Consider the following 15,412-nt stretch of genomic DNA (forward strand, 5'->3'; position numbering starts at 1 on the left):
TGCTCTACATTATTGCCCATCATTAAAAACGTCTTTTAATGAAGAAAATCCTCACTGCTGCACCCTGACTTTATCTGCCGTCGAGAAAAAAAAGAAAGACTTCATATTTCCCTAAACGCCATCGAACGCCTCGAGCGTCATTCATCAACCCACTTTTAGCTTCGAACGAACGGAGAGTGGATAGAACAGAACCATTGTGTTGTTCTGGTCTGCTGCAGTGTTCAAACCACACCTTCCTTTGTCTCCATCCATCACTCTCTAACTCTCCCGTCGTCCCGCCTCGTCTCGTCTGAATCCTCGTCTCAGGCTGATTAGGGAGGTAATAGGATGAGGAATGGAACGCGGGCCGGAGCACACCTGCCTCTCTGCAGCTGATTTACATTGCCTTATTGTTCGCGGCTGCTGTGAGGAAACGGTCAAGTGATTTGATGCGAGCGGGGCAACCAATCTTTTTTTGCTTTGTTGTGCAAGAATTACGGTCCGTCCAGAATTGTGCAAGCTTGAGCGGTTTCGGCTGCAACCTTAAATGTCTAATATTACAAGAGCTATGGGACGTTGTTGTTTTTCAAAGCAGTCATACGCTGGAGTTCACGAGTATTGCAAAATATGTTGCAACTGTGGCATGTGTTCTTCCCAAAAATCCTTTTAGATTACAACAGTTCTTACTCAATATTACTTAACTGAAGCACACCTTGGAGACAGAAGAAGCCAAGTTGCCCATTCCCAAAGAGCCAACAGGGCTCAGTAGGTGACAAAGACCTAGAACGGATAAGAAGAGGAAGTGAGAGCATATTTTCCTCCGCTAATTCTCCCTCGATATCCCTCTCGCCCCGTTCTGTGTTCCCGTGCGTCCCCAGACGTCTGGCTCGTAATCGAGGGAACAATTGCCCCTGTGGCTGGCCCCCACGTCGTAACGAGCTCCCTGCCAAGATAACCGTGACTGTGGCAGCAGAGGAGGGCAGAGGCAGAGTGATAAATGAGCCAGATGTGCTGGAGGCAGCAAAGGGGGGGGCGGGGGGGGGAGATTGGCACCAGGATCTTATGGGCTGGCACGGGACTATTGTGTCTGGGCAGAGAGGTGGAGGCTGCTGGTGATATCCCTCCTGCTCTCCGCTGTGATAAATACACAGTGGAGTGTGATTTTTCAATATGACAGCCTCGGAGGGTGATGAAATCTTTCTCACAGCAACGCAACAGAATGAAACAAGCAGGGCTTAGTGTCTTTTAGGTTTCCAAGATTCTTTCACTATGATCTTCGTTTTGACTTTTTTTTTCCATTTCAGTACAACTGACTCCGACAGACTCATTGCTCATTGGTTGATCTGCACGGTTGGATTCACAGATCTTCGTTCAAAGTTCTCGCCAACAATCAAACATTTCAAAAGTGTCAGTGTGTTTGACATAAGTCAAACACACTGACAAACGACTTCTGAAGCCCTAATTACCATTTCATCGCTCCTGCATCTGCTCGCCAAAGATCTCTCATCACGCCGCTCGCGGTCGTGGTTGGAAGATTTAAAAATATTCGGTTGGAAAATAAATTGACTAAAGAGCGGAAAAAGAGTCCCATTTTCTTTTTTGTAGTTCAACATCTTAAGATGATTTAATAATATTGATTTCCCATGAACTAGCTTGAGAAAGCCCGGAAATATTCTTGCGTGCAGACAAAGTTTCCTGCATTGTCTAAAAGGAATGGAAAAGAAGGCGAGACGCTTTTATTAGTCAGGAGGACAAGTGACCTGATGTTTTGGGGATATTTTTGCTATTTTTGGTCAAACAAAAAGCCTGATAGTGCGATACTACTTTTGAGACTCAGTGGGCCTGTAACGATGACGGTCAACAGGAAATGTGCAAAAGAAAGTGACACCACGTCTATTGCAAATCACCAGAAAATTTTTCAAAACCATTTTAAGTGTAAAACTAAAACAATAATCAACAACAGAGGCAAAAATACATGGAAAAAAAAAACTCCTATTAAAAAAAAAAGTTCTTAAATGTCTTATTTCTTAAAGGTCTAAAATGAGATGTAAAGTATACATACAGTATATGATTTTATCCTAAAGCAATAAAAGTAAAATGTGAGAAAAGGATTTTAAAAGATTGAGTAGTCATATAAAATCTTGCGTTATGATGTCATCATTCTCTCTCCCTTGTCGCTGTGTGGCATTTATAATAAAACACCTTTCTCCTTCATCACGTAAAGCTGAGTTGCATCCTTCCTCCCGTTGTGAAAATTCTCAGACGTGATTCTGTCAGCTCGGTTAGGTTTCGCCTCCTTAAAATGTTTAGTAGTGGGTTAAAGCTACTCAGCCGAGTCCCTCCTGCTTGGCAGAGGGAAGGAAAAACATCATAACTCCCTGTTCCTGCCCTCTCTCATCTCTGTGGGCCGCTCACCGCAGGCCCTCTAATAACAGTCGTGGGGTTATCATCCTGCCAGAAATGAGTACGGCAGAAGCAGCCCCGCAGGAACGCTAAAGCCTCACTGACTCCACGCTAAAGCATGTTGTTCATCCGGAGAGAGTGGCTGTGTAAATAGGACAGTCACGCTCACAAGCTTGTAATAGGATGTATACAGCAGAGAGGTCCATAGCATGCGGGGCGCAAAGTTACAAACTACCAACCGAAGTGTTTATAAATGTTTCCTCGGGAAGGAAACACTTTTTAAAAAAAAGGCACACATGAATCATCGAGAGCCGGTCTGTCCTTGCTCGCTAAACCCAAGGGGACTTTTTTTTTTTTTTTATCACGCTTGTTTATGCTCTTTACGAGGACCATCACATTGGCCGTTTCTCTAATCGAATGTAGAGCGCCTGCGAGGAGGAGGTCTTCCAGACAGACGCTGGATCTTACGATCTGGCGAGTCGCAGCGTCAAGGTCGAGTTTGGAGGCCTTCCAGAGGAAGCATAGTGTGTTTTATGTTCGACACTTTAGCCCATGGATGGATGAAATCATTAACCAGGGTGTGTCATTGTTATTCCCGACATGCCTTTCGCCTCTTTAAATCATGAGAAAAAAAAAAATCCCCAAAATAGCTTTTCCTGCGCCGCTGCGTCACGCATAATGACGCCTGAGATCCTGATTTCCAAATGTGCATCTATCTGCCGCAGCAAAGACGTTGAAGTCGCGAGGAAATGGGAAGCTTCCCGTCTGCTTATTGTTTTCTTCCTGCTTAGCAGAAGACAAATGAGAATGGCTATGTTTTTTTATGCACCACACGGCAAAACAGCTTTCCTAATTACACTCTTAATGAAAAGCAAGCAGACACTTTCAGCACACGGAAAGAAAACTAAATCCGCCGCACAGGAAAACGGTAACAGCTGGCGGGAGGTTGTTCAACCTCCGAGGGAAGGAAGAGAAAACTGGAAATGTAGAGGTGCCGATTTCAGAGCCAGAGGGAACGCCTTTCCCTTTTTTTTTTTTTTTTTTTCCGTCATACATTCATTTACCTTTCCAAGGAGCAGGAGAAGCACCTGGCGAAAACGCAGCCTCTGGAACACGACGAGGTCGTACACAGCCGACACAGCCAGCACCGTCACCCCCTGCTCCTTCCACAGCATGCTGCCGGCTGCGCACCAAAGGCTGCTCAGCATCCAGCCCCAGCGGAGGGCGGCCGAGCAGCCTCCGCACTTCTGAGAGGCCCCGCATGAGTCCCGCCGGAGTCCGCACTGTCTCGCGTAGCAGAGAAGTGACAGCAAGAAAAAGAGCGCCGCGCCCACGTCGGCCCTCCCGACCACGCCGGCGACCGCTTCGGTGTGAACCGGGTGGGACGCGAAGAGGAGCCCGGCAAACAGGCTCCAAAGTCCTCCGCCCAGTAGAGGGCGACTGAAGGCGGTGAAGAGGAGGGTGACGAGGGCGTGGAGGATGACGTTCAGGAGGTGGTAGCCCCAGGGACGCAGGCCGTGCAGGGCGTAGTTGAGGCGGAAGGAGAGGGTGCAGAGCGGGCGAAAGGACTTGTGGCTGCCGCTGTGGGTGAGCAGGGTGCCCCAGAAGTCGTCATAAAGGATGTTGGTCCACGGAGTCTCGGGAAGGAGGTCTTGGTTGGTCTTGATGGCTCGACTACAAGGAGGCAGAAGAAAGAAAAATGTTAGAAATCATGATGCTGCCACGCACTTTCTTTTGTGTCTTCTATTCTAAGTAAAAACGCAGCCAGGTGGGCATCATTTCTTTTTCACTCACTCACACACACGACATGCACACATGTCAGGTACCTGCACAAACACACACACACACACACACACAACACACAGGTGTGGCTTCACACACCCCCTGAAGCTGCTGTGTATTCTCATAATTAGCCGATCATTACGGAGGACACGAGCTGCATTCGTGTTCGCTCACCGACTGCAACAAACGAGGCTCGCCGCGGGGATTAAGAGTGATGAGCTGCTGGCTGCTCCAACAACTCAGAGCAGAGAGGGAGAATCCCCCCCCCACACACACACACACACACACACACACACACACACACAAGATACTAGACTATTTATAAAAAAAAAAAACTTGAGCTTTGATCAATGACAAAGCAGGCGTAGAGAAAAATAACTTCAAACAAAGTCAGTTCAGTCTGAACGTTGTTGATGAGCAGATCAACAAAAAAATCGATTCCGAGCTTTTCGGATGATTAGCATTTGAGCTAAATTGAGGCTCTATTGGTTTTTTGTGCGGGATAAAAGAAGCACATTGAGGCCTCGAGGGAGAAAGGATGAGACTTTTGAACAGTATTTTGACATCTGATTGAACCTGACAGTAACTGTGGGGAAAACTTGATGATGGATGGTCGACAACCATGTTTGATTTATAACACCTTGTCGTGTCTTTTCAGCACTACCACAAACTCCAGCCACAAATGGCCTCTCTTGATATTGAAAAATCTTTGTCCCATTGGCGTCATGAACTTTTTTTTTTTTTTTTTTTTTGGAATCACACCATCGTCATGGCGACCTTTCTTCTCCAAGCTCGTTTCCAACACGAGGTGTTTCTATGCGTGTGCGTGGAGCGCCAGAGAGGGAAAAGGACAGCGACGGGGGGGGGGGGGGGGGCCGGCTGGGGACTTCCTTTGTCTGGAGATTGTAACTTAGTGCTCAGTGCATAAAGAAGAGGGAGGGAGAGAAAGAAAGAAAGAGGAAGATGGAGTTGCCAGTCTGTACTGTAGGCGAGCAGGCAGGGAAAGACGGAAAATGAGAAAAGAAAAAAAAAAAAAGCACAAACTGAAAGTGCATTCAAGCTGGTGTCGGGGCGAGAATTGTTTAATGCCTTAATCCCACTTTAATTGTTTTTCCTTCTAGTCTACAGCCCTGTCATCGTGTGAGCTATAGTAAATGCCTTCATTTCCCAGGATTGTTCTCCATCAGGGAGAGGCAAGTGTGTGTTTCTCCGGCTGCGACTCCAACAAGCCAAAGCTGAATTCTCCCCTGTCCGATATTTCAGAGGAGCCGGTGCATTACATCATTCAGTTTAGGCCCGCTTTATTCCCTGTACTCCACAGTGAGCTGATAAAACACTTCACAGAACCAGTCTTTAAAAATAGAGTGATTATCAACGCTGGAAGTTTTATAGCGGCTTTAAATGAGTCGTGAGAGGATTCAGTTTACTCACATTACTACACTGATTCTGCTCAACACACATAAAAGATTCCAAAACGCCCACCAAAAACTACAAAAGGTAGCCATGTTTTGTTTTTTTTTCTTCCACTTTCCTGTCCCTTCAGGCAACAACAGCTCTCTATCAAATCTAAACATGGCTGGATTCACTCTCACCCTCACCCGGCTCCCTTGTGTCACTCAGCACGCCTCGGATCTCAATTCTCTCTGGTGATAAATAATTTAAATATTCAAATCAGCGCCAACCACTCATCTCCCTCCCCGTGCTCCTGCCCGGCACCAGAGGATGAAAAGAATGCATTTGGGATGAGGGTCTGAATATAAAACTGGTGTGTGTGTGTGTGTGTGTGTGTGTGCCTGTGAGAGCCAAAAGGAATAAGCATGTTAAGGTGTCCGTCTTTGTGTTTGTGAGCGTGTGCACGTGTGACAGCGGCCGACCCGCATTGATGGCTTCATAGAGACCTGTCTCTGCAGCCGTGCAGATAGAGTGCACTCCTGTAGTGATTGCTCTTACAGAAGGGGGTCTTTTGTATTCAGCCGCCGTATGTGGGGCAGGCAGGCGGGCGGGCGGGCGGGCAGGCGGGCAGCGGGGGGGGGGACTCTATTCACAATCCTCAAAGTACAGGACGGGTTTGGTTCTTTAGAGTTTTAGTCTTCGTATTTAGTGAAGGGGGGGGAGGTGAAATCAGAGGTATTTCAATCAGAGGGGTTTGAATAGAGACATTCGGAAGGTTTTTCGGTCAAAAAAAAAAAAAAAAAGGGGGTGAGGTCTTTTTCACCTGTCCACTGCTGTTAGAGGACAGAGAATGGGCTGTCTTTCTGTGTTTGGGTTTGTGTCTTTTCAATATGCAAATGCAGCACACCACCGCCTCCCCAAACAGTGATCTCACCACTGCTGATGTGCTTGATATGCCGTGCCTGCTTAAAAATGCATACTGTGGGCCTCTTTAAGGGGCGGTCGAGACATAATGCTTTGAAATTTTTAAAATGTTACCAACAATCCCCGCACTTATAACTATGAAAATGTGACTTTTAAACCATTATGGGGTTACTATGTTAGACACGAAGGAGGAGGGCTGGTCGAAGAAGAGGAGAGAGGAGAGAAAGGAAGCAGAAATAGAAAATGCTGCAACACACTTTAAAGGTGGAGCAGAACTGACAGGCAGGTTTGTATCATTGTTTGCCCACCTAATTCTGTCAGGACAGTTCTTCATCATTTATTTTCAGGACAAGTGAAATAAACTGCATCCCCCCACTCTCTCACCCCTACATGTCATGTCTCAACTGTAATATCTAATATGGGTAAATGCCCCAAAAAAATAACTCAAAAAAAAAAATCCTTTATGCCTCTTTACCAAATGTATTTGTTATTTACTAAATACTCCAGCTACAGTTTCCCTTCCCTTTCATTTAATCCCTCCTGCCTTTATTGTTGCCCCTAAATATTTCTAAAAAGGAAGAGGGGCCAAGAAACTCAACGACCCCCCAGAGTCATAGACTGCACCCTCTTAGAAAGGTCGTTTCCTTAAATGCTTTGTTTTAAAGTCGAGTTTACACATTTCTGCACAAACACGTCACACACGTCAAAACAGAACGTAAATCACTCCCCCCCCGCTCTGTGGACTCGTTGAATAAACTGAGTCTTTTAGCTGAAATGTTTTCGTGTGCCCTATTACATGAGCATCAATATTAGCTGCGATGCACTTCAGTCTGTTTTACATATGTGGGCTCTCCTCCAGCATGCTCCACTCCACAGTATAAACTACTGTCTCTTAACATAATGAGGAGCAGCTCAATGACCTGAAATACCTTTTTTGGGGGGAAGTGTAGCCTCCTGCTCCCTGGTGGCTTTAATGAGATAAAATAGCCAAAGGCTTTTAAGAACAAAACAAAAAGAATCTCATTCCATTCATTTGTTCATTTTACTTGTTTTTCTTTTGTTTGCTATAGTGAACCATCATCACATGGTGACCTTTTCCACTGATGTCACACTTAGCTTAGCTTACCTACGCTAGCTAATGCTAAGGTTAACCTCGCAATTGAAGCCAGGATTGAATGCCTTTCCCTCTGAACTGTCTATCACTGTCAGAGGTTAATGGCTAAGAAGGACACAATGCTAATGTTAGCTGTCATCTAGCTAATGGGATAACCAATATGTTGTTTGTTTTCCATTTAAATATGTCCCCCCCCTCGAGATCTATCTGTTTTCACCCAGCTGCTGATCAATAGTGAAGCAGCAAAGTGATAATTATTTGTCTGATTCTGTATTGTTACAACTCCCAAATTGCTCACATCCATGTCCATCCATTCTTTCCTCTTCTTTGATTTTAAATTGCACATTATCATTCTCTCTGTATCCTCCTTCCTGTCTGACTCACTAAACTTGTCATGGCAATTTCTTTTCCTTAATCCTTTTCATCCTTCTACTTTCGCTTAATAACTCATCTCGAATGGTCTGCTTTAGCACCAAGCCATTTTAATACTCCTCGTCTGGACCAAATCTATTACATTTCCATCTCCTGACTGAGCTATCCCAGTGCTAATTAAGCACAAAGACGGAGCAATGCGGCAGACAGGCCTATTCACACAATGCTAATCTGGAGCTGGTGCACCGCTGAAGTAAACACGCCACTGATGCCTGGCGGCTTTGTGTGGGAAAAACAGGAACACGGATGATTAAGACTATAGAATGGGAGGGGACCATTCTGAAGGGACAATACAAATCCATATCATCGCAGCCCAGTGGCACAGGTGGAGCATGTGTGATTACACAACTAACACCTTTAAAAACAAATGGGGTTGGATCAACACCTGTGAAGCATGTTTCCTGTTCTCACACGGTCAAGAGAAATAAGCAAAAGGAAGAGATGACTTCCCAAAGACACACCAACAAAGATACTGTCAGCCAGCCACCGTCCGATCTCTAAAATAAAGGCGTAAAAAGCCCAAAGAAATGACGTTGTTTTTGTCAAGTCAGGTACCGTAAATTCCGGACTATAAGCCGCTACTTTTTTCTCACACTTCGAGCACTGCGGCTTCTACTCCGGTGCGGCTAATGCATGGATTTTTTATGGGGGACAATGAGCTTCTGCCGCAAAAACATTTGACTTCGTCACGTCGGATCTTAATATCAGTCATTTTGCGCTTCATGCACGCACCCTCATGATGGAAAACACACGGAGAAATACATATGATGCAGCTTTCAAGTTAAAGGCGATCGACCTGGCTGTCAAATAAGCTAACAGAGCTGCTGCACGTTAAGATGACACTGACAGCGACAACAGAGACTGAGGAAGTGAGTAATGAAGTCATTCTGAGGCAGTGAATGGATGGACTTTTTCTTGTGAAATATATTACGGTCATCTTTTTCATCAGCCGTGTTACAGACACCGTCGGCTAGGCTTCGTATTGTAACGGTTCATGTTGTAAAGTCAGTAGTTGATAATGTGTTCATAATTCCGATTATGTGGAGAGTCAGTGAATGCACCAGCGCGAACGTGTTGAGTGGCTGTATGAGAGAACGCTGGGGGAGAGAGTTGGATTGTTACGGCAAGTTATGTGTTGCTCTCTGCTGTAAACGGCGTGGTCACGGCCGACAGTGATCGGGTTATTAAAAGTTATTATTTGAACGCTCTGGTCGTCCTTTAACGTCCGTACGGACGCTACAGTATTTGCGGATGTTACCGGTAGCCTACGTCTGTGTAAATAGCTCTTGTTATAGCGTGGACACCTGCGGCTTATAATCAAGTGCGGCTTATATATGTACAAATACATTTATTTACTTATTTTTAGCCGGTGCGGCTTATATCCAGGTGCGCTCAATAGTACGGAATTTACGGTATATTTTCTTTGACTCTCCGACTTCAACCTGAAGGAGCCTCACATCAAACAGGTTTTTCATGGAAACAATGACTCGATATTTGTCCACTGTACTATTATCTTTCAGGAAAGATAATACAGCCGCTGTTCCTCCTTGTATATTCATTCTATTCTGTAAATTGACGTCAAATAGTGATGATTTATCCTGATTTATTCAAGAACAAAGGCTAAATAATTTACGAACAAAAATCAAAGGTATTGATTTCACCATCAAGTAATCCTGCCGATAAGTATTAGCATACGAACTCAAGCTTCTCATTGCATCAACAACCAATTATTGATCTCACAATCATTCTGAGTCTGTCACACCTGCATTATTAGTGGAATACTGGGGTAGTTCATTAAAGAGAGGCGGAGTGTGTGTGTGTGTGTGTGTGTGTGTGTGTGCGTGTGTGTGTCAGGGTCCGGATCACCTCTGTGTTAATCCAATACTAACAGGATTAGAAAGTGATCACGGAGTGCACAGTGTCTGAGACATGCATGGAGGTCGGGGGTTAAGAAGTCATTTCATTTAAACGTGTGCGTGTGTGTGTGTGTGCGCGCGTTCGTGGCGCCACACTTGGAACTGCAAATGTCCAATGCCACCATATGTAACCTTTATGAAGAAGAGTGTAAAGTTGGCAGTAACGCACTTTTTATGGCTTTGTTCGCAGCAAACACCACAGCTGGTGGACGATAAAAATCCCATAAATTTCACCTCAATGGTCACTCCAGCCGGGCGGGCGTATTGTGCTGATCCACATGAGTCGAGTGAACACGTGGAGATGATCTTTTTTTTTTTTTTTTCCCTTTCCTTTAATCTGCAAGGTGCCTACCCATCCATCACAGCGCAAGGTTGAACAATCATGCGTGAAGCCATTACGCTGGCTGGCTGGGCCCAAGTGGTTAATTCATTGGCTGATTATCAGCTTGCTATAATCCTGTCAGTATGTGGCCACAGCACGAGGCAAGGCAAATTAAGGCAGGGAGATGATGATGAAGATGAAAGAGGTGGACGTACAATAAAGGTGAAGGAAGGCTCAAGAAATATTCCTCTTACCATTTATGATACTTTCCCTGCTTAAATAATCAGCGCTTAGAGACGTTAATACAGTATTCTCCTTTTTATCATCTACTTCTATCTGTTTAGTTTCTGTATCTTTAGGTTGAAAGGTCAGGAAGTAAGCCTTGAGGGTGTGTCCAAACATCCTACGTCAGTGACACCGCTGATAGAACAATACCCAGACCAGAAATGGCAGAGTTATTTTCCCACACTCCGTCCCACGCCAAGCTGGCACGGGGGAAAATGCAAAAAAAAAAAAAAAAAAAAGCAAAGGAAAGTCCAGATAGCATTCATAAAAATTCTGACATACTGCCAGTGGCCGAGTTGTGAAATGATTTATGACTGGGCAACGCAGAGGCTCTTCGCTTTCCGAGTGAGAAATCTGAGTTTCGTTGGCAGATTCAAAGATGCAATTATTTGTTTCTTTCCATCACTCTAAATGTGTGAACGGTGATAAAACTGCACAGATGTGAACAAATTACGGTGGAAAAAATGATAACATTTCATCTTTTTTTTTTTTAAACGTATCACTCACTGGCTCAATTTGTATTCAAGGCACTAACCTACATTGCTGTTCCCTCCTGCTCAGTTCACTGCATCTATCTTTTCATTGATTAAAAATAGTCCATCCTGCAGCTCACTGCAATTTTCCCAAGGGTGCAGAACAACCAGCCAGACATTTGGCTCTTTGAAAAAGGACAGACAAATTACTTTTTTTTTTTTAAAGGATTATTTTTTGAGAACTTATTATTTTTAACTTTTCAAGAGGAGTTAAGATTTAAAAAAAGTTTTTTTTTTAAATCCATCCAGCCATCTAAAAACGTTATAACCACACTGTATTAAAAGCATACATATTACAAAACTGTGAAAGAGGTCCACTATAAGATAAAAAAGGTGAAATTGCCCATTTGTTAAGCATTAGAAAAACTAACCATTGGCTTTATATACTACAACATCACCTGAATTTAACACTGCATCCAAACAAAAGCTTTAAAAGGACACAAGGAAAGCTGATAGACAAGAATCAAAAATGGCATGTTTTTTGTTTTTTTTCTCAGTTGGGCCACAGACCAAGGGGCGAAATTCTAACACATTAACAAAATGACCGAAGTGACCTGAAGTGACCCCATCCATTCACGTTGCCTGTCCTACAAAAAAAGCCCTCAAGTCCTTAACATACATCTACACATGCAGTGTTCTTTCTTGCATGAACACACACTGTGACTAAGGGCATAGCTGTTATCTGTGATGAAAATAAGCAGGACAATAAAATACGAGTATTTACTGGCAATAATAATGACTACCCATCACTGAAGTCCAGCTGTTTTAGTTTCATCATAAGGCTGCCCCAATGTTCAACTCATACCTGATTAAGATAAAGTCTCCCCTACATCCTCCCCCTGTCCAAGCGACCAATCAGGAGAAACAGATTTCTTCCGGGGGCTGTGAGCTTCAAAGAGGCTGAAACAGTCTGAGCTACGCAACAGGAAGTTGGCTGTCTCTCTTTTGTCAGGCCAACGACTCCCTTTTATGTCCCCCATGAAGCCGGTTTCCTGATTAGCAGAACAGTTTAGTCCAAAAAAACCCATAGTCAACTCGTTGTACTTAAGGTGAATGTGTGCTGTTCACCTTATTGATGACTTCAAGGTATTACATCTGAAATGAGTCAACTGAGAGTTGGCAGCCTGGAAATAAACCAATTGCTAAATGGAGAGCATTTATTGTTACCTCTGATTCAACTCAAAAGATGTAGAAATCATGATTTTTTTTTCTGACACAAGTTAAGAAATACAACATAACTCAACTTCTGCAGATGGCCAGAATAACCACCACATTGTCCAGTTATTATATAAAAAGCAAAAACCAAGCGCAGCAATTTGATCTTTTTATATTTTCTCAGGACGGAGGCAGTGGCAAGACTATTTCTAAAACCTTGGATGTAAAATTCCAAGTTTAATCAAGCGCAAGACTGGACTGACTCTTTCAACAATATTACATTGTTCAATTATACATACAAAGTCTTTCACTATGTGATTTTGATTTTGGTAGCTGTCCTAATTTCCAGTTTGGATAAAAATGAATTTGCCCTTCACAGGAGACACTGGGATGTGTCAGACACAGACATCTTTTACTGTATTTCTTTTGTGAAAAAACAAGATCAGCCTAATTATTGAACCCTTCCTCTATTTTTCAGTCGATTGATTGCCGAGTATTTATCTCTTTATCTAAGAGACTGATTGATCACTTCCCATTAGCCGCTCGCACGAAATAGAGGTGATCTGACAACAATGCCACCATTGCCGCCTCAGCTAAAAAGAAATCCGAGCCCACCGCAGCGTTCCCCTGAGTGATGATATCAATAAACTGCTGTGATGAATCGTCTGCTTCACCAGGAGGGAAGGCTATTGGAAATCAATAGCTAATAAAACTAATGCTGTACTTTTCCTCGGGGCAGACACTGTGAAGTGAAAGACAGTGTTGGGATCAAAACTTACACTGAAAAAAATAAAATAAAATTAAAAAAAAGCCGCGTGATTTGAGATTTTCGATACAACTGCAGACATACGATGTATTTCAACTCCCTCGGTTTGCAGAGCGGCAGCTTGTAGAAACATTTTCGGCTGACAAGTTTCCAAGCAGACCTGCCGCATAGCACAGTTCCACTTTAATAAAAGCAAAATGTGTGAATGCAATCAAACAGTTAAACACTTGAGAAAGAGGTTTTGTGAGTGTACAGTTCAGTTCAACAGCAAATTAAAATTTCACACCTCAATAAAAACCCAATAGACCACCAGGACTTGTCTGGAAAGAAAGACTCTTACGTTTAGTTTAGCTTCTCTGTTATACATTAAGTCAGGAGCTCTTAATTTGAAATTCATAGGTATTTTGAAAAGTCTCACCCAATAAATATTGCATATGCCTACAGCATGGCTCTGTGCCTGAGCATTCACTGGGAAAAACACATTCATATGAGCCAATGTCCAGAAGCAATGCATGCTGAGAGTTTATGGGGTTTCTTAAATCATTGGCTGCCGTACAAATCCAGCTCTTATCAGTGAAATGGTTGCCAACTTTAACACCCTCTAGCCATTCATCCATCCATCCATTGCAATGGGATCCAAGCAATGTGAGGGCACCTCTGGCATGTTACAAGAAAACAAATGAGCAGCCAATCGGTCCGTCCAAATTCCGTATCCAGTTTGCTGTTGACAGTTGATTAAGGTGTCTGACTGTGGACGGGTAATTAGGGTAGCCTCACTGAGTCGCCTGCATCCACATTGATAAATGTGGTGATTTTTCCAAACAAAACACTGTGCATTTGCAGGCTGTGGAAATCCTCCAAAATGCTTGACAGACATTGCTGCTTTACTGCTCTACCTAATCCTAGCATATGAGAAGCTGTATTTTTCATTCAAAATTAGAGCTACCAGTTGACTAAGATCCATCCATCCAAACATTCTGTTTTATCTGTGTTGTTAGTGGAGTCAGTTAATCTTCAATTGAATGCTACGAAAGTGCATGTTTTGTTAGCAAAACCTGACTATGTTCTCTTTGCCAACGAAACATCTGTTAAAGCATCTCACTGTATAGAATAGTTAGTCATGAACACAAGAATATTTAAGAAGTTATGTGAGGCAGGATTTAGTATTAGAAAACATATAAAGAAAATAAAAGGGTTAGGGTTAGCTTTTTAGTGAGATGCAACTGTATTTCCGTAACGTTAGCTTATAATTACAATAAAGGTTTGCAAATGTATAATAGTCATAATTTTGCTTAATCAATGACAGCTGTTCAACTGTCAATTCTTAAATGTACAGTCAGCAAATAAGTCATGGGATTCTTTTTACACATGACCTTTTAAAACCAATGTAAACTTATTTGAAAAATATATAAAACAACTCAAATAGAATACGATAATTGTAAATTTCTCCGCTCGTGAGATGAATAAAGGATTATCTTATCTTATCTTATCACAATAAAAAATACTTAATAAAATAGCAAACAGTACAAAGAGCGTACCATATACAGTAGTTGAAACTCGACACAGCCATAGTTTCAGCTTAAGCTTCTTGTGTTAATATCTTCAAACTAAATATTCGATATACTTCCTTGAAGAGCAGTCGTGTTCCTGTAATACAGAACATTAAGCCAAGGGTATTATGACAATCCTCATGGCATGCCTATTTTACTATCACAAGCACGTGACCTTGTGTTATTTTGAGCACCAGGTACAACTCATTTTTCCTTTTTCCCTTTCCCCCCCTAATTCAATGCTCTTCCTGCCTCTTCAATCAATTCCGCTGGCCTACTTCCAAACAAGCTGCAGGTGTTAGCACAGTGACCGACAAAAACGTGAACCTAGAGCCACCTTAACTCAACTCCTTTATGGAAAAGCCCCGGCTTCTACAATACATTATCTGGTACTGATAATGGTACCTCTCTTTGGGAATAGATAAAAAGTTGATTTGGTCACTCGTCACCTTTGTCCAGCGGTGTAATTTGTATTGACAGATTTAAACTAGAAGAGATAAAAGAGTCTGTTTGCTCCATCGTGGATTAAGATTTTGTGGTACGGGGGACGCTCCATGGAGAGCAAACTTTTGTTCAAACTTCAGAGCTCCTTTAAAAAAAAAAAAATGCACCATTTACGATCTGCTGCCGAAACTATAATGAAGACGACTTTAATTGCCGATGACAAATCGTGGAGCCAGAGGAGGATCTGAGCGTTGCGGTGCTGCCAAGGGAGCAGCTGGAGAAACAAAGCAGCATTCTGTTTCTGCTCAAAAGCCTTCTGTCTCTGATTAGACAAAAAAAAAACACTTTAATGCTCCACCAGAATTCGTTTGTAATCTGATCACAAATTAAAAAATGCCACTATTTAGAGAATGTC

General features: G+C 43.1%; 1 protein-coding gene across 1 annotated transcript in view; it reads right to left on the reverse strand.

The window, feature by feature from the left end:
- LOC306817891 (protein O-mannosyl-transferase TMTC2-like) overlaps positions 1-15,412 on the reverse strand; it is a 53,340-nt gene that overhangs the window by 26,776 nt on the left and 11,152 nt on the right. The window contains exon 2 of the mRNA XM_079335142.1: positions 3,447-4,056. Coding sequence (XP_079191268.1) covers positions 3,447-4,056 — 610 coding nt within the window. The remainder of the gene's footprint in view (positions 1-3,446; positions 4,057-15,412) is intronic.

Source organism: Symphodus melops, assembly GCF_947650265.1.
Source record: "Symphodus melops genome assembly, chromosome: 22".
NCBI classification, from domain to species: Eukaryota; Metazoa; Chordata; class Actinopteri; order Labriformes; family Labridae; genus Symphodus; species Symphodus melops.